At 31.0% G+C, this 20700-nt stretch overlaps 1 protein-coding gene and 1 non-coding gene across 2 annotated transcripts; both read left to right on the forward strand.

The window, feature by feature from the left end:
• Positions 1-8182: 8182 nt before the first annotated feature.
• LOC129882249 (uncharacterized) lies at positions 8183-12049 on the forward strand. The gene is made up of 5 exons (XM_055956447.1): positions 8183-8191; positions 8520-8649; positions 8927-8973; positions 9114-10533; positions 11267-12049. The coding sequence occupies exons 1-5, from the start codon at positions 8183-8185 to the stop codon at positions 11842-11844; spliced, it is 2184 nt and encodes a 727-aa protein (XP_055812422.1). The 3' UTR covers positions 11845-12049.
• A 680-nt stretch (positions 12050-12729) lies between these two features.
• Positions 12730-12802, forward strand: TRNAK-CUU (transfer RNA lysine (anticodon CUU)). The gene has a single exon. It is a non-coding gene; the product is annotated as a tRNA-Lys (tRNA).
• The last annotated feature ends 7898 nt before the right edge of the window (positions 12803-20700 follow it).

The following is a 20700-nucleotide window of genomic DNA, read 5'->3' on the forward strand; positions in this document are numbered from 1 at the left end:
GTTGTGAATTAGATGAAGGTATCCAAGAAGTTGGTGAATTAGATGAAGGTATCCAAGAATTAAATGATGTCATCTCTAATTTAGCCTACAAAAATGTGATGGATGTTGAACATCTTTTGAACTACCCTAACGAGAATGATACAGTTATGGAATCACCTACAGAAGAAGAGATTATTCAATCTGTAATGAATGAATAATGATGATGAGAATGATCCTGAACAAGATGATAGTAGCATTGTCCCACATGTATCGTCAAAGAAGGCATTTCAAGCAATGACTAAATTGTCAAACTATTTGGTACAACACGAACAAAATATTTCGAAAATTGTGTTCACTCTTCAAAAAGTTAAGAATGAGATTAATTTTGGTTTTGGTAGGAAGAAAAAACAACCAACTATAGAATCATATTTTAAAAACAAATAGTTATTGGTCTAGTATTATTGACTGATTAAATATAAATAAATTCTTGATGTATTCTAGTAATTATTACTTTATATTTTTTCTGGATCTTTAATACTTTATTTTTAATTATTATCTAATGCATTTAGCGAGAATATTACTTTAATATAACTGGTCAAAGTCAGGACCGGAGAAAAATATTCAGGTAGCGAGATTATTACTTTATCGAATATTTCTTTAGCGACGTTTTATTGTACTTGTATTTAAGTTATATTGAAATCAATTATATTCATTTATGCAAAATATATTATGTGATATGAATACATTTTAAATACAAAGCACCTTAAAGTTGGAGAAAATACATCAAATTCCTCTTAAACTTGACAACAAAATTTACTTTAACACTTTAGTTACATGAACATTTAAATATCTCCTTAATAACTTTGAAGTGAATTTTTGTTCAATCTTTACATCACCTCCCAATGTGGATGTTGAAACATCGTAGTTGGGCGCGTTAATCATCTAATTTTACCTATTAATTTATTTTAAATATGTTAAATCCATTTTAAAGAAATTTTAACGGTAATTAATATCCACCACACCCGGTCCAATTTTCACCTTCATAAGAATCCTAATTTTCTTTCATTTTTTTCTTCTCTTTCACCTCAATCAATCCAAATTTTGTTCAAGCAATGAAATCACGATCCAATTTTTTTATCTTTTACTTGATTCATCTCAAATCTTAGCTCTTTAAACCTAAAAGTTGAATCTTTAAAGGAATAATTTTGCTATTATTTATTTGAGAAAAGGTAAAATTCAAACTTATTCTCCTCCATCTATTTTTTATTTTTTTTATAGTCAGTTTTTTTTGTACAAAATTATAACATACAATGCGATCAATTAACTTGGCTAAATTTTGTATGAAAGAGGATAATCATTCTAGAAGAAATTTGTTTTTACTGTCATCATGAATTTGTGGTGTGTTTAAAAACATTTTGGACTATAAGTAATTCCAGAAAAAGATATTGGTCATGTCGTTATTATGGGGTAAAGTACAATTTTTTCAAACAAACCTAGAAATTTCAAACAAGATGATAATTGTCCAGATATGAAATTGAAAAAGTTGGAAAGAAATTTGAGAAGTTGAAAGAAAGGGAGAAAAAGTGGAGAAGAGCTAGGTAGAATGTACTCTTTTTTATTGTTGTGTTGTAGCTATAGCAGTAAGCTATTAGTTTGGCGTAATATAGATGAAGAAAGGTTCAATAAAGTTTGGCGTAACATTTTTTGTGTTGTAATCAATTAGGTATAGCCATTTTTGTAATGAACTTTGGCCTGATCTCTTAATTTAATGTAGTTTGTTTGTTTGTGCATTTCATTTTGTAAAGATCTCTTCTTTTGTTGTAGAAAAAAACATGAAATAAGCGTAGTCTTTTGTGTATAATATACGTTGGGGCACACAGCGGAATAAGTGATAAAAAAAATTAGGATGAATAAATAGAGAAAGTAGACATCAGAAATTTAATATGGTTGTGGTTCATCCAAAATTTTTGGGCTACATCCACAAACCAACTCCGAACAATCTTTCACTATTATAAATAGTAGGCGTACAAAGATATCCTCACAACAACTCACTCTAATCAAAGAACTTCTTTGATTACTAATCCATTCTTTTAAGAACCTCTCAAAAGAAATACAAAATAACTCTCTTTTATCGAAGAACGTTTTCGATCTCTCTAAGCGAATAATGCTTCACTTACTCTTGTTATTGTGTTGTGATGTATTAAAGCCGAAGAGAGAATGACTTATTTATAGCCAAATGAAACGAGTTAGATGACCTTTGATTTTTCAAATGAAAAATCAAAATTGTCTTCCCTTCACGCCATTTTTGACTTCTTTGATTTTTCAAATGAAAAATCAAAATTGTCTTCTCTTCCCTTGACGTCGTTTTTGATTTTCCATAGTCAAAAGTTATGCAATTCTTTTGACTTGTCCATAATGTCAGCTTGCATTTTGTCATGTAGGAGAAACATTACATCAATATAGACACTAGAAATTAAAATTATAATCAACCGCAACTAAAATTAATATTTATAACTACATAATATAAACACTTAATTAGAGTTACAATTTCATAATTATTTTAAAATACATACCAAATTAATGCATTCACAATAACATAATTATTTGAAAATTTTAAATCAAATTTGTGCAATCACAGCTACATAATTATTTAAAACAAGCATAAATTAGTGATAGGACAGTTGCATTACTACTTCAAAAGCACAACAAATAGAGAAATCTTCATTTACTGGACAACTGATGAGCTTATTTTGATTAAATGTGGTAGGAAAGTGAGCGAGATAGGAGAGAGGCGAGGGAGGCAATCGAAATTTATTATGTATCTCAAATACATGCGAATCACTTGGATACAATGTCGCTAGAACAAACTACACCTAATTTGACTCTTGTATCCCGAGATACATGTATCTGGAGATGTCTAAACGTATCTGAACACACCAAAATTTAGTAAGATACATAATATTATAAAATTAGAGTGTATTTAAGTAATTAGCTCCTAAATTAAAGATATTTATGTAAGTTTCCCAATTAAATTATAAATTCAACCGACGCTTTGAAAATATTGTGTATCAATCATCTTCATTTTCTTTTTGACCATTAAAATCTTTTGACGTCCTAAAGTCTTTTATTCTGCTATGAGCATCAAAGCCCTGCGGGTTTACTTCAAAGAATGTCCATTTCTGAATAAAAGTGGGAAATGATAGCCATGAATTTTGTGGTGGATCTTCTCAAGACCTTGGAAAAGTATGATTCGATCTGGGCTGTGGTTAACAAATTGACGAAGTCAACCCATTTCATCCCAATCAGAGTGGACTACAATGCGCAACAATTGACAAAGATATATGTGAAGGAGATACTGAGGTTGTGCGGGCTGCTTCTTTCCATCATCTCAGACCATGGTACGCAGCTGACCTCCAAATTTTGGGGAAGTTGCATGAGGAGTTGGGCACTCAACTCACTTTCAGCACAGTTTTTCATCCACAGACTGATGGGCAGACAGAGAGGACCATTCCGGTGCTGAAAGACATGTTGAGAGCATATGTGATTGCTTTTGGAGGACATTGGGATAAATTATTGCCCTTGTATGAGCTCTCCTACAATAAAAGTTATCAATCCAGTATTGATATGACGCCATTTGAAGCTCTCTATGGGAGAGGATGTAAGATGTCACCCATAGGATGATTTGAGGCTAAAGATGTGAAGCCCTTAGGGGTTGACATGATAAGAGATGCTCAGGATAAGATAAGAAGCATCCAAACTAAGCTTCTAGCAGCTCAGAGTCGACAAAAGAAATATGTTGACCGTAAGGTAAGGGACATGACATTGCAGGCCGATGAGCAAGTTCTTCTGAAAATGTCACCCATAAAGTGCGTGATGAGATTTGACAAGAAGGGCAAACTCAGTCTTCGCTATATTGGCTCCTTTGAGATCCTTGACTGTGTAGTGCCAGTAGCTTATAGGTTGGCTTTATCACCTAGTCTATCGGGAGTCCATCTAATATTATGAGAAAAGGCAAAATGGTCATTTCTCACATAAACATAATTTCTCAAGAATTGAGACATTACACCGTTTAAAGTGGGTCTTTTAATTGTGTTGGGCTTTGTTGGCTCCAGATATAGACTTCAGATATGAGTAAGTAAAGTGTAAAGACTTAATTAATCCTTTCACGCACTATTTTGTTAGTTTTTGACACACATGCCAGTTGAGCAAAAGTATTGTGTATTAGACCCACTTCATGAAATTAATGGTGTATAAAAGGTTTCCGTAAAGGAAAGACTTGTAAAAGCGATTTAGCCCCACAAAGGTCAAGGGGAAACTATGTATTAAGCCGAAACTTAATGAAGAGGAAGTTCTCATTGTTAGAAAAAACAATTGCAATTAGAAATTATCTCAAAAAGAAGCATTAATTTCTTGGTCAAAAGTTACTGTTGCCCAACGTTCCTTTTCCTCTTAAATTTCCATCATTGCCTTTATGGCTTTTAATTGTCCTCTCTTTTACTACTTTTGAACGTTGGCAGAGGACTTTTAACATTGCCTTTTTTCCTTTGCTATAAATACTCCTCTGTTGTTGTTATTGGAAAAAAAACGAAAAACAGAACACAAATATCTTCATCTTCTTTTCTTTCTTTTGCTGGGTATACATTTAATCTTTGTTTTTCCTGCTCATGGTTTATACTAGAAGAGTTTTTTGCTACCAGTGAAATATTCTTAAGGACAGTGACTTACGTGCCTCAAGCTTTAGAGAATATTTCATTATTTCTATGATTGTACAACAAGATTTCCAACACTCATTTAGTTCATATTTTCTTTGATTCAGAACAACTCGCAAAGCATCTTCAACTTCATTTTCTTTATCTCCTAGAATCTCTTCGAAAAGTTTAGCGTGTAGTTTCTCAGGATAGTAACTAACACGAAATGGAACTCCATGGAAACTACAGCTCACTATAGTTGCACCAGACAGAGAGAGAGTCAGTATTCATGCTGAAATATAGGATTCGGAATAATACATTTCATAAGAAGAAAGAGAGTACTTACAAAGAAGTCCTATAGCCAATGCCCATAAGACAGTTAAGAGGCCACGTGTGAAACAAACCAAAGGAAAATACTAGCTGCAAAATGTAGAAAAGAGAGCACAACACCATTTCATTATTATGCCCTGATTAAATAATGAAGACATTGTTAAATAAGTCCAAAAAAATAACTCAAAGTTAAGGTCCTTGCAGTACACACAATATCCTCGTATCATATCTTTTGGATATATATATATATATATGTTAGACTTAACGGACTTGACCTTATAAGGCCTTAAAGATGGCAAGGTCATCGATATGAGACTTCCCCATATTATAACTACATAACATACCTAACTATCAATATATTGTCCGCTCTAATTCAAATTTTGAGGTCTCACAATTTTGTTGCTTGGGTTTTAACACAGTAGGTGCCTCTATAGTAGGACTACTCAACTCATCATTCATAGTCCTTGACCTGTTTATCAGATTTTGATGTGCGATTTTTCTAAATCAACTTCACAACAAACTTCTTTTGAGTTCAACTATCGAAAGTTGTTGTACAATTTTTATTGAAGAAATGTATGAATATGAATCAAACAGTTGCAAAAATAATCTTTAGAGTGAAAGATGTGCATAACCCATTATTTAACATTCACCTATCAAAATTAGAAAAGAGGGTTACTTAATAATAAGGAAATTATAGGATTCTCGGCAAAGTTGAACTGTTTTATTAGAAAATCCAAACAAGTTTAGGAGGAAAAATATGTATTATCCCTAAACTTTTATAATGCATTATACATCTCATATCTTAACGTTCTATAAGATTTCACAAGTGAAGTCTGGAGAATGTGATGTATACGTAGACTTTACTTCTATCTTGTGAAGATAGAGAGTCTGCTTCCAAAAATCTCTCAACTTGAGTAAAACATATCAAATAAATAGCAAATAAGCCATTCTGAAAAGAAAAAAAAAATCCCTACTCATAGTATTATGAGCCCAAATATAAGCAACCTGTCCAAGCCGTTCAAAATTTTATGGATTGCGCACAAGATAATTTTAATACGGCCAATATCAAACTATTCAAGTCTTAACTTATTTAAAAAGAATGTTCAATTGAGCTCAATTCAATCTCCAATTTAATCCATTTAAAATTATTTATTTTGCCCTAGTGCAATGTATGTTCTCATATTGAATAGTGTTTGGTGTCTTTCTACTTCAAAATCAAGATTATTTTTTTTATTTTCTTGAATTGGAATTCAAATTGTACTTACAAACGATAAATAACAATATGTTAAAATTCATGAGATTAAGCGGGTCAAATTAGAGGGATCAAATTGGACTGGTTATGACCCAACCCTATTTTTAGTCCATCTGAGTCCAAAATTAATTTGGGCGGGCCATGAATAGCCATGACCCAACCGATTTCTAATTCAGCTCATTTTAAACTCTTCAATTTCAATTCAACCCACTCATTTGACACCCTAGTATTATATATTTGAACAATTGTCATCAATCAAACATAGAAAGGCGAAGAAAGAACAATGATTGCATTTTGGGCTAATACATGTATACTACAAGGGAGTACAGGATTTTGGGCCTGCATTTTCAGCCCAACGGGCTAATCAAAGATTAGTGGACCAAACTAGCATGTGATCGACAAGCCCATTAACATTGTTCACAATTCTTGGTGAATCACGGAAATTTCACCCAACACGTTTTGCTTCAAAATTGATCCAAATTAACTCCAAATTTAATATGTTACATTCTAATACCAATTCCAACAATTGCTAATTTGAGATTCCACATAAACCTTCAATACCAATACACTCACTTTATAAAACACGAATCGATAATTTTCACTATGTATTTTTTGAGTGAGTTGGCTCATCGATAAATTAGTGGAAAAATCATGATTTATAACATAAATTTCTCAATGATTCGTGGTGAAAAAAACCTTGTTTCTAGTAGTGAATTGACCACCTAGTTAAATTCTTTTATTACAACAACATACACCGTGTAATCCACAAATCACCTAATTAAAAATTCTTTTCTTAACAACAAAAAAACATCATAATCATTAAAAAAAATAATCTAAAGTTTATCCATTTTAATTTGAGAGAAAGAAACGGAAAACGGTTGGCGGATAAATGGCGCCAAAACTAAAAAAAATATTTTTTTTCTCTTTCCCAATTCCCTTCTATTCATTTCCTTCTTCTTCCTTCACTTTCTCTGCAAGAATTCAACCTTTCTACCATGTCTGTGAAGCTTCAATTTATATACTAAGATATTATAATGACGACGACGATGATGATAATATTTTAATTAGAATGTTCTTTTATATATTTTTGAGACAAATTCAGAATTTAAAATCAGTAAGTGCACCAATTCTTATATTTACATTGCCTATTGGATTCTTCCATGATTGTTCTCTTGATCTTAGGGAAAATTAAACCCCTTTTCTCTTTTTATCTTATTGTATGGATGTGAAAATTGTTTTGCTAGAAAGAAAATTTTGAATGGGAATTTTTTTTGTTTTGGGTTTAATCATTTGTATCTGAAATTTTCTGGCCTCGACTAATCTGGATCCGTGCCGCATAGAGCCAGGAAGTACTCCCTTCCATGAATTTCTCCATTCTCGGAGCTCAAATGGGTAGTTGCTTTTTTTCTTTTTGATTTAATCATCTGGTATTTGAAACTCACGGGCCTCAACTAATTTGGATTCGTGACATGTAGGGCCAAGGAAGTGCTCCTTTCCTAGATCTTCTCCATTCCCCGGACTCAAAATTGGAAGTTATTTTTTTATTTTTTTGGTTTAATCACTCGGTATGTAATACTCACTGTCCGACTAATCTGAATTTGTGTCGCGTAGTGCAAAGAAAGTGCTCCTTTCCTGAAATTTCTCCACTCCTCGGGCTCAAACACGAAGTTTCAAATAATGATACCGTTTTGATTCGTTTTTCTGTCTAGACAAACTTAGTCTTGTATTAATTTCTTTTTCATATATAATTGAGATGTTTGAGGCAGCTTGCGCGCACCTCAACATATATCACAGGGTCTTGCTACCTCCACCAGCACATATACCAAGTACATTAATTTTGAAACAACTGATAGATGGTTAAGCTGTTCACTTTGATATGCCCATACTATGAGATTTGAAGATGAAACAATAGATCTTATTAGATGTAATTGAAATGGGGAAAGTTTGAATAAAAATTGAATTTGACATCATATTACCCTAAATTTGAAAGGATATTTCAAGCCAATTATCTTTGAGAGTTTAATGAAGTTCAATTCACTATTTACTCTCTAGTTATAACACAAAAAACAGAATTGTTGTTATTTTGTTTCATTTTTTTCTGATTGATCATATATTGGTTATAGCTAATTGACTTCCTACATATGGTTCAGGTGTAGGAAGACCGAGGAAAGAAAGGAATCGCCTTTGAAGAAAAAAAAAAAGAACTCGCTAGGCCTTCAGAATAAAGGCGATTTTTGTTCTACTATAACACAATGGCAAAGGGCTTGCAGCACCAAGATCTTAGTATCAATCCAGAAAATCCTCCGGGATGTATGTGGGGGATACTTCACAATTTGAATCACAACCGACATAGGAAACGTCTCCCACACAAAAGGAAAGGTAGTGGAAAGCGAATTGCTGGTGAGGAAAGAACAAAGAAAAAGATAAACAAAATAGTTTTCCACTATGCTACATTATGTTTATTAGTCTCTTAATCATGTCATGTTAGATGTTCAGTCTATCATCTTTATTTCTAAAGCATTTCCGAGAAAAAGGACAGGTGGTTCGTCTAACGACTATTAGAGGCTTAATGTAGGATTGAATAGCTAGTTTCTTTCATTGTTTAAAGTTTTAAGCCTATGAATGGTGAAGTTGTATGTTGCATAATGCATACTATTAATTATTTTCACTTTTCCAGTGGTTGAAGATCTAGGAGATAATTCAACTGCTGCTGAGAATTCCCCGGTAAGTTTGCAAGATAGTATACGAGAACTTGCCAAGAGCTTTTCAATTTTCTGCTTTGGAGTTCTCTGTTGACAGCTTCTTGCTACATTATGTACACATATGTGCTCTAATTGACTAGAATATCGACTGTGCCATTTCAGATTGTGTCGAAAACCAAAGAACCTAATCAAGTGCCAAAAAGTTCAATGTTATCTAGGATAAGATCTTTGATTACTCATGAAGAGACGTCTAAAAGAAAGGGCAGACATCGGAGAAGTTCCTCCTGTCCTATACAGCTCAAACGAACTAATTCTATTCATCATCTAGACATTGCTGATCTAAAATATTCTCATGAAATTCCTATAAATGACAAGACTTTGGAGCATTCTAATTATAAGGAGAAATATTCTGTTGCTAGTCTAGTAGACCCTCCCCCAAAAATGATACGCGACAGTGCAGTGCAAGAGCCTATGGAATTAGAAAGCATGAGAAAGGACTCATCCAAGTTAATGCTCAGCTTTAGCAAGTTGGTTTCATTTCCTTCACGTAGATCACGGGGAAGAAGAGCTGCCAGGTCAAGGAAACATAAGAACAAGATGGAATGTGGACATTATGCAAAAGGGGAAGATGATCAGTCACAAGTTGGCAGTGAGGTATCTGGTTCTGCTGGATTTAATAGCCACTCAGTGTCATCAACGGATTTGAATAGCGATGATGATGATGATGTTGGAAAACACGTGTTGATTCGAAGAGCTGAATCATTTGATAATGTCTCTCCTTGTTCACCTCGTGTAGAAAAGAAACACCACGAGAGTAGTAAACTCATCCTCAATCGTTTTAAGAATCTAAAGCAGAAAATAAGACATGCAGTCGAGGAGAGTAGAAAGGAGAGACATCGAATTGTCATGGATGCTGTCCTTCATAAGGTTCCACATGGTCATAGATCATCAAAGGATATTGAAAAGGGAAGTACTTTTTCTCATTGCAATTCTCCATTTACCAAGACTGAAATGAAATCCTTTAGGAGAACATCATCTGTTAATGAGTCATTGCACAAATATAATCGATTAGTCGACTCATCCTTTTATAAGGAAGAAAAACATCACATTTCTGATCGTTCGAGCTTTAGAGAATCTAGATCACCTTCACCGGCTAGAAGTAGCCCTGTAGGCCTCGAGAGGATTCTCTCTATGCCTGATCTCAGATATTACAATTATTTCAAACTTGAGGACTCTCCTGAACGTGGATCCTCATATACACTAGAAAGAGCTACATCGAGCAACAACTTATATGTAGGGATTTCCAAGTCCAATGAACAGAAGTCCCTAGATAAACCTTTAGGTTCAGAAAACCATACTGAAGAGGGTTATTATTCAGACTCCAAGAGTACAATTTTTCTTGATGTCAGCGAGAGTTTTGATGACTTTGGTGGCTTAAAGACTCGCGAGAACTCGGTTGAACACATTATCAAGGGCACCTCACCTGTTGTTTCAAACTTAGATAAACCTATTCCTGTTCCTCTGCCTGATATGATTTTTCAGAATGCTACTTCTGGTGCATCTGGGCTCTCGGCAGCCAAAGGTATCTTATTCGAGGCAATCTATATATTCTTCTCTATGTCTTCCATTTTATTTTATTTATTTTTCTAAGCAGACTGATCTATCTGTTGTTTCTTGAACTTTGATCACCGTACTATTTAGTTGTAGTTACTGTTCAGCATGCCTTGTTATGCTTTCACATCCGATACTTCGTTTTTTTTGGATTACTTTGATTTGTTTTTCCTTGAGCTGAGGTTCTATTGGAAACAACCTCTCTACCTCTGAGATAGGGGCAAGATCTGCTACACTCTACCCTCCAAGACCCTACTTTGTGAGACTATACTAGACGTTGTTGTTGTTTCTAAGCAGACTGATGAATATTCAAGTGTTATTCTTCTACTAGCCTTCGTTCAATATCTTTTGGCTTCTAAGTTGCACTATGAAAGCAGTACATTTTCCATGGAAAAACACACTTTTGTCAATTTTGGTATCTGTTTTTTCAATTTTGAAGTACTTTGCTCTTGGAATAAACTCACACATTTATGATTTGGTAACACATACACTATTAATTTGGACACATTCCAAACATGTCTTGGTCCTGATGTCAAAAATGAAATGTCAAACAGACCAAAGTTTGGTGCTTTCTACGTAAAACATGTAAATCATTTATGTATCTCATGTATTATCCGTGCTATGACATTTATCTCTATAAATTACGTACATGTCTTCAGTTTCTTTACCAAAATAACACGATGATTTTTACTGATATTCCACAGGTGCAGAAAAGGATGCAGTTAATACCGATAAAAAAGGACTGTCATCTAGTGATCTGAACAGAATTTTGCAAATTCAGGTCGATAAAAGATATAAATCTGAATTCGATTATGTAAAAGATGTACTAGAACTATCTGGATTCAGTGGAAATAAGTTTCTAGGGAAATGGCATTCTACTGACAAACCAGTGAATCCTTCATTATTTGATGAAGTGGAAGGATATTGTTTACTTCATCAAGAGGATGTTGCTTGTGATCAACTACTTTTATTTTGTTTGATCAATGAGGTCTTGTTACAAATTTATGAGAGATCATGTTCCTACTGGCCAAAGTCGTTAACATGTCGTTCTTATATGCATACGATGCCTGTTGGTTACCATGTCCTTTGTGAGGTGTGGAAAGATATAAACTTGTGCCTCAAATCTGAAATGAAGATTGATCAACCGATTGATGATGCTGTGAGCCGTGATCTAGCAAAAGATGAAACTTGGATGAACCTTCAATTTGATGCTGTGTGTGGTGGATTGGAGCTGGAGGATCTCATATTGAATGATCTTTTAGAAGAGCTGGTTTTCATTTGATGTTCATGTTGTTCAGCTTCCATGCATTGCTTGACACATTTGGTCCAACACATATACGTACAAAACCAGATCTTGGGTGGGTTCAGTGGTTCAGTTGAACTCTTTGTTTTGACTTGACCTACGTATATTGTATACATACAGTATATATAGCTTTTGCTTGACAATTTGGTCCAACATATATACGTAAAGAGGTGGATCTAGGGTGGGTTCAGTGGTTCAATTGAACTCTTTGCTTTTGACTCAAGCTATGTAATATGCGGTATACATAGATTTTGGTTGACAAATTTGGTCCAACATATAAACTTTATGCATTTTATTCTATTATGTGAATTGTTTGGTCAAATGCTCTAGAAAGTATAAAAGAAGAATCTTGAGCACATATATTTGTTCACAAATTTTTGTGACTGTACAGATTTGGGTGGAATATTGTTGAGATATTGTATACTATAAGTGGGAGACCATGAGTTGTAAATAAAAGCAATTTTATTTATTTTTACATATATAATTGATACATATACTGTGGCCTAATTTCCCAGTTATTGATCACTTCAATGAAATATATGATATTGTTGTTCTTTGGACCAACGTTTCTACATGTTTTTGAGTATACATCTGTTTCTTAACTTCTCAACTATCATTTATGTAAAGATTTTAGTTTCCAAAAGCTAAGATTTGTCTGTTATAATATATTGTACGCTTTTCTATTGCTATAAAATCATGCCATTAAAATATGAGAAGTTTAAAGTTAAATTTATTTCAAATACATAAAAGTATTATTTTAAAAAAAAAACTAATAAGAAAATAGTATGCACTAAATCAGTTGAGGGAATATATCTGAGTATGAAATAAAGTTAAAATATAAATAATAATAGAACTTGTCAATAAGCCCGTCTAGCTCAGTTGGTAGAGCGCAAGGCTCTTAACCTTGTGGTCGTGGGTTCGAGCCCCACGGTGGGCGTTTGTTTTTCTTTTGGAGAAATGTGATGTATCTCCACGACTGTCATGGTACCTGCTTTAGGGCGATGATTAATTGAAATCCGCGTCATATATAAGACCCATTAAAAGGGAAGCGCTCTCGATCATAAACTATTCATTCTCAATCTCCAACTCTAAATCAAATTCCCAATCATGGATGGAGGTAGATTACTCCTTTTCAGGTTTGGATGAATTCAATAACTCTTTTGTTTAAATTTTATAATTATATTAAAATTTTTATTAAACGTATATAAATATTTAATTATAAATCAAGTAATATGACATTATAACTAAGACGAACTATGAATACAAATGACAGTTTGAAATTCATGAACTAGCTCTCCTCTGACCCCAATTAAGGATCGAGGGATACTATCCACATGATTTGTTACATTCATTATATAATAGATTCCTTCTTGTTTTCTTGCTTCATATTATAACTAAGACTAACTATGAATTCAAATGACAGTTTGAACTTAGTAAACTTGCTTCTCTGTGACTAAAATTAAGGGTCCTATCCATTGGTTTGCTACATTCATTATATAATAGGTTCCCTCTTTATCCATTGGTTTGCTACATTCATTAGATAATAGGTTCCCTCTTTATCTTCTTGCTTTCACTTTTCAAAGAAAAATGATCCTCCATTTTTTGTCCTTTCACATATTCCAATCATTGGACCAACATTGACTTCCTTATCTTTCTTTTGGTCATGTGCTATGGCACCTAGCAAACTATAAATGACAAAGAAAAAGGCATATTATAATTTCTATATGCTTCTTTTTCTTTTTTCCTCATATATAATTTAGCTCAAATCCTCAGTCCCTTTCCAAAAGAAAAATCCCATTGTTATCTCTCTTTATTCTATGTCCTTTTCAATCTAAAATTTACAAAGAAATACACAAACCCATGTCTATATTCTCCTCCCAATGGCCAAAGTGGCCTTAAAGGGTAGCAACTTGCAATATTATCTCCTTTATTTTTTTTTCTTATATAACAATATTTTCTTATTATGAGCTTCGAAATTAATTAAGATATTAAAAAAATTGAATTGAGATTATAAATTTTAAAATTTTACGTTTGTTTTACATTGGTATTGAGACAGAATGTGACCCCCTAAGCAATCAAAAGTTCTTGTTCATCTCCTGAAGGTCCACCTCTCCTCAAGACTTTTTCTTCTTCGATTACTGTAATTAAAATTTTGAATTAAGATGAATTAGCTTTAAAAAAAAAAACTTTATCTTGTGTGATATTATCGCTCTCATCTATAGGCCGACAAATGTGTGACAACACTACAAAAATAGTTGTAATTTCATGTTTTATATTATGATTTTACTATCATTATTATATAGTGATACGATTGTCCCACGCTTATAAGTAATTAATGAAGAACATTAATATAGTGGTACTAAACTAAAACTTTGGTACTACCTTGAAAACATGTGTGAAGATGGTACAAAGATCAATTACAACTAACAAACAATAATTCATATGTGGTTAAAATGTATTAACAAAATGATGATTCAAGAAAAGGCAAAAAAGGGAAAGGAGATTTCATTTATGTAGGCCATATTTAAATGATTCGACACCCACAGAGACGGAGGAACTTAATTCATACCCCACCATGAATGGTCCATAAAAACAAATTAAACTAGGGTGCGTTTGGTACGGAGAAAAATATTTTTTAGAAAATAATTTTCAATTTTTCTCCTTTTTGTTGTTAAAATTTTTTAAAAATATTTTCTGTAGAAATATAAATAACTTTAAAATGAGGAAAATGACTTTTCTATTGGAGGTAGGAAAATAAGTTTCATAAGTGACATTTCTGATTCCACATTGATTTCGTCCCCCTCCCCCTTCCCCAACGCACCTCATCTTCACCCTACCCACATACCACCACCCCATATTCTTACCCTCACTTCTCATATATTTGTCTAAATTATATATAAAAATTAATAATAAATAAGAAATTCACTTATTTACTCGAAAAAAAACATTTTCCAAAAAATCATGTTTCATAAAATAAATCATTTCTTTTGTACTGAGCACACCCTAAAATCCACGATGAGTTATTTTATAATCAAGAATGAAAATAGAAATATGCAATAATGATATAAAAATTTGTCTACTCACACAATTTTTTATTATTTAAGGATAGAAATCGCCCCATATTGTTTGTAATTATTTTAAAGTGAATTTAAAAAATAAAATTATTTTTACATAGTGCGTAAAAGTTGATCCACCAATCATATTATGTTTGATTTGATGTTGCACGAAGGAAAAGGTCATTTTGCCAAGACTACAAAGTGTAAAAGATAGAGAGAACCCTTTGCACAATTATCAGCCCATGTGCTAACTAATAAGCATATCTTTTCTCTTCTCTTCTTTTCCTCTCACTTTATCATCTCATCAATCCATTTTATGTGAAAATTGTTAAGTTACAACTATCAGCATCATTCATCGAAAATTGTGATGGAATAATAAATAAATTAATTAATTAATTAAAGGTATTAGGCCCGGTTGAGTTTTGCAACAACGGATTAAAGGATATTTAATTTTTTTATATGATTTTAAGTAATTTTTATTTTATAAGTTCGTTTTTAGAATCGATTAGACTTAACTTTCATTCATTTTATATTATGGTATTAGAGTTATACTCACTCAATTCATTGTTTAATGGGTATATTTTTTCAAGTAGATATTTGATTCATTGGACTAAAAATGTAATAGATAAAATATGTGTTTGGTTTGAAGTAGATAAATTGGGATAAATTTTTAGTTTCAATTTTAACCTTGTCTTGTTTAAAAAGTGCGGCAGAAAAACTTAATTTAGAGAAAGGCAAATGTGTCATTTTGTTCTTTTATCTCGAAAATTCAGGGATTATTATCTTAGTTTTAATGTGGGATAAAAATAATATTATAATTGTGGTATAACTAATTCCAATATTATTAACCCCAAATAAAAAATTCAACCAAACTGAGGATAAACTAATCTTGAATTTAATTCCGAAATTGTAGTTATTATCCCTCAAACCAAACTATTTCTTTATCACCTCTTCATCCCAGTTGTTGAACTTGAGTTAGGCCAATATTTATTTCCTTATTAATTATCAGGTTCAAGTCGTAGAATGTAATCATCTTCGATAAGAAGCTTTTTACTTTGAGACTTTTCATAGGAATCTGAATTAGTCATGTTTGAAAATAAATATCAAATGAAAATGAAAATAAATAAATAATATAATAGGATGAATAAGGAGATCCTTATACGAAGGGTTATGAATGATTGAAATTTCTCACTCTTAATTAAAATTTTAGGATTCAAACTCTGAAATTAAAAAAAAATTTATAGAAAATATTTTACTCTCTATAATATGTTTGTCTTGCACGTATTTTAATCGAATAAACGAATATCAAATACCAAATAGTTAAAATAAATATTATGAACAAGGAGAGCCATTCTTTTTTAAGATGCTTTTCCAATCCATTTCAAAATTTTAGGGTGGATTGTTTTTCTTGTAAAGAGTGAAGTCTTTTTTATGGACCGTAGAGAAAAAGAATGGTCTCCTAATATTTTATGCTTTTGAATGATAGATATTTGTTTATTTACCGAAAAACAATAAATAATGATATTTGCTTCTTATGAGCTCAGAATATTAAATTGAGCACTTTTTTGGCCACTAAAATTATTCTTGGTTTAGGACAAAATTATAACTCCACAAAAAAAAGGAAAAAAAAGAAAAAGATAGAAGTTCAAAGTTGACTTTATGTCTATATTTATATAAAAGTTTTGTAGCTAAGCAATTCCATTCACTTATACTTGTCATATTTTAATTTGATATATTTACTAAAAAAAAATAATTAACATAATTATTTTATATTATTATTATTATTAATTAATATTTATATTAGGTCTTAAAAAATAATTTGAAAAATAAATAATTAATACTAAGGATAAATCATATTTAAAAAATTATCTTTTCTTGCTATGTTAATAATGAAAATAAATTTTTAGAATGATGAATAAGAAAAAATGAACGGACAGAGTAATTACTATCTGTTCAATGTTAATTTGTTTGTGTTATTTTCTTTTTTAATTCTTTGAAAAAAATGTCTTCTTCTTTTTTCGACAGCTCTTTAATTTAAGATTAAAAAATTCAATTTTTATTTTTATTTTGTTTAAACTCCGTATCAAAACAGGACAATAAATTGAAACAGAAAAAGAGTATTGAGAAATTGATCGAACATGTAAGAGAAACCCGAAATATTAACACTAATTTTAAATCTATGAAATAGATTAATGATTTAATATTAACACTATAAATATAGAAAATGTTTTTATAAAAAATTATTCAAGCAAGAATAAGAATATGAAATGTAGTCGTATATATTTTGATTCAGTGCTCAACTTGGGTCTTTTTCTTTTGTTCTTTTAATTTGATAGCTAAAAATTGAGCCACGAATCAATTCTTTTTTTTTTAATTATGATTCAGAGTTTAACTTTTATAAGTTTATACAATCAGATTATTTTTATTTACTGTAATACTTCCCAAAATCAAAATTCTTCACATGATTACTGATTTATATAATTTAAATTCTATTTCATGATGTTTTTTTTTTCTTTCTAAAATCTAATTTTATGAAGTAAAAAGTAAATAATAAGAGAAAATATATTTTAAAAATATAATCGAAGAAAAGACGTTTCGCCCTCATTTAGGATTAGCAAGATAAAATTTGATCTTTTTAACTTGTATTTTATTAATTTTAGATTTTTATTAATAAAAGTATACGTAAGAAATGGTGTTATTTTTATTTATTTATTTAAAATGAAAGAAAAAGAAAAGGAGGATCATGAATTGGTAAAAAGTAGTCAAAATATCAAAAAAGGAAAATATCGGGGACCACCAATTATAGGTTGTATTATATTATTTTATGTCCCTAAGATAAGGCTAGAAAAGTACAATTGTTCCTAAATAAATCTAATATGAATAATAAAGTGATGGTTACACATGATACATGGTAACTTGATAGAAAGAATATTGAGATCCATCATTAAGATAGAAAGTTAATAGGTAATTAAGTGTTTTTAAATTTATTTTATTAATATTATTATTAGTACTTCTTGATTTTATTAAATTTGGATAAATTTTATATTGATCACGTAACTATTATTTGTTTTCATAAAAAGTTATATAACTAAATCTTTTAACACAAAAAATTACTATAATTTGAGATACTAAATAAAAAGTCACAAAGTCCGAAACGTTACAAATTAAAGTGTCATTATTTAACGAAAAACATGTTCAATTTTGACTTATTATTTTGTACATGTGGTCAGGGGCGGACCCACTTGCAAGTGAGGGTTCATTCGAACCTCTTCGTTAAAAAATTATATTATATATATAAAATAAATTTCTTAATTTATGTGTATATATTTAACATTGAACCCCTTGAACATAAGCTAAAGGACTAGCTTAGTGGCAAATGGGGTTCAATATTTTGCCTTAGCTTGTCTCAGCTTGCGGATTCAAATCTTAATAAGCATATTTTTTTTTCTGATTAGCGTGTTTAATTTTTTTTGAACCCCCTTCATAAAATTCCTGGTTCCGCCACTGCATGTGGTGAATAATGATACAATTATGTCATTAATTAAATGAGTCAAATACAAACTCATCTAAATTATTTTTAAAAAAAATTCAACTCAAATTTATCTGACTTGTTTTTTTTTCTTTTTCAGTTCATTAGTATTTGATACTGCACAACACTTTTTTATGAAACAAACTGTTTAGAAATCCAACCTTTCTTCAAATATTTCGATAAACAACAAAACTTTAATATTGACTGTCTTTAATTTAAATTCATAACCTTTCTTCAAATATTTCAGTCCTGTTGGTATGTTTGTTATTTTAGTGACATGCTCATGTGTAATGCATGAATTATCAAACTTCATGATCGTTAAAATACTTATTAATGTCCAAACAAAAGACTTAAAAAATGCTTTTAAAATGCTTAGAACTTTTGTACTAGAAAGAATCGTCTTAATATTGTAAAAATAAGCTTAATTTGTACTGATCCCAATATTTTTAATATGATTTTAGCAATTAGCTTCTCTGTATATAATGCAACATCAAAATCTAAACTCCAAGATGAAGCTTGATCTATTTGCACCAATCTGAAAAATTGAGTTAGAAGACTGTAAGCCTGTAACATAAGCAGAATATAAGTAGAGAGTAAGTTTTGGCAAATACAATATGCTCATTTATTAATGTTTGAATTATAAATCTAAAAATACTTCAGATTTAGATATGTATTTTATATGTTCTCCGTTGGTCAAAACATAAACAAAATAATAAACAAATATTTAATTTTATGCACGTTCGAACTCTACAGTGTTTTTTTTTACGGATAACATATATGCTGAATTCGGAGCAACGTAACAATTAATAAAGAATTAGTCTTTTTCACATCTCATAACATGATATTGTAGCCAACTAAATATCATAATTAAGAGTCATAAAAATTGACGAAAATATTTAGCAAAAAATCATTAGTTCATAAGTCATCCTCTGATACCACATAATAATATTAGCATTGTGGAACTTAATATGTGTCTAAAAGAGATTGTCATCCTTCCGCATGTTTGGCGAGTGTCAAACATGCAAAGCAACACTTTTTACCTTTTGATCATATGAGTCACATTTCTTAATTAAAAAAAGGACAGTTCGATGGAGTAAAGTTCTTGCTATGCGTAGGGTTTAGAGAAGGGCCCTACTACAAAGGTCTATTATATGCCGTCTTACCTTATATTTCTGCCAGAGGCTGTTTCCGAGGCTTGAACTCTTGACCTCCTGATCACATGGCAGCAACTTTACCAGTTACTCCAACATTTCTTAATTACTGTATCGTATATAAACACATCTAACATCTCATTGACAAAATAGCCATATAATTCTTCATTTTCTATTAAAACGAAAAATTACTTTAAAAATTTCTTACAATTTTTTATAAACACTCTTTAATTGGGCATGTTATTTATTAAACACAACTTAATCATATGAACCATATATCTATCTTACCACTCAATCAGCCACGTAAGTGCGCTACAAAAAACATAACTTTTTTTTTACGATAAAGTAAGATTAGATGACAAAATTATCCAATTTCAATAATATTATACTGATTACTGAATGGCTCATTTCCCAAAGTGATCCAAAAACTTGTGTGGTTAATAAACAAACATGTGTAGTTTTTGGGCCACAAATTATTGGTGTCCAGGAAAAATAAATACATGAAAAAACTCTTGAAACAGAAACATTAGTTATTAGAAAAAATTGCCCTTTTACGCATATTCTAATACCATATTTATTTATATTTTTTATTATATCAAAAAATATTTAAAATTCTTCTTTTTTCTTTAACTCTCTCTCACTCACTGATACATCACTCTTCCTCCCTAAATTCGCTCCTCTTCATTAATTTTTGAGATTTTGAATTTCTGAGTACATCTGTTACTCAATTTCAAGGTTTTAACTAATGTATATTTAAGTTTTTCCTTATCTGAAATCTCACTTCATTCTCATTCAATCTGATTTCTCCTAAAATTTGTATCATTTGATTTCTTCTGTAAATCTTTGAAAAATCTTCTAAAATTGGTATCCTTTGCTTTCTTCTATAAATCTTTCTATTTTTTTTTAACTCATATCTTCAATGATACATATGCAATCCGTTCATGGTCTCACACAATTGAATAAAAATCAAGAAATTCTTGTTTCACCTGATTCTGATTCATCTTGGAAAGGTTACGACGAGGTTATATCCAAACATCGTAACGATCCAGCAGTGATGGATAAGCTACGTGAGAAATTAAAGTCGAAAACTCCAGTTAAA

This window comes from Solanum dulcamara, chromosome 3 (assembly GCF_947179165.1).
Source record: "Solanum dulcamara chromosome 3, daSolDulc1.2, whole genome shotgun sequence".
NCBI lineage: Eukaryota > Viridiplantae > Streptophyta > Magnoliopsida > Solanales > Solanaceae > Solanum > Solanum dulcamara.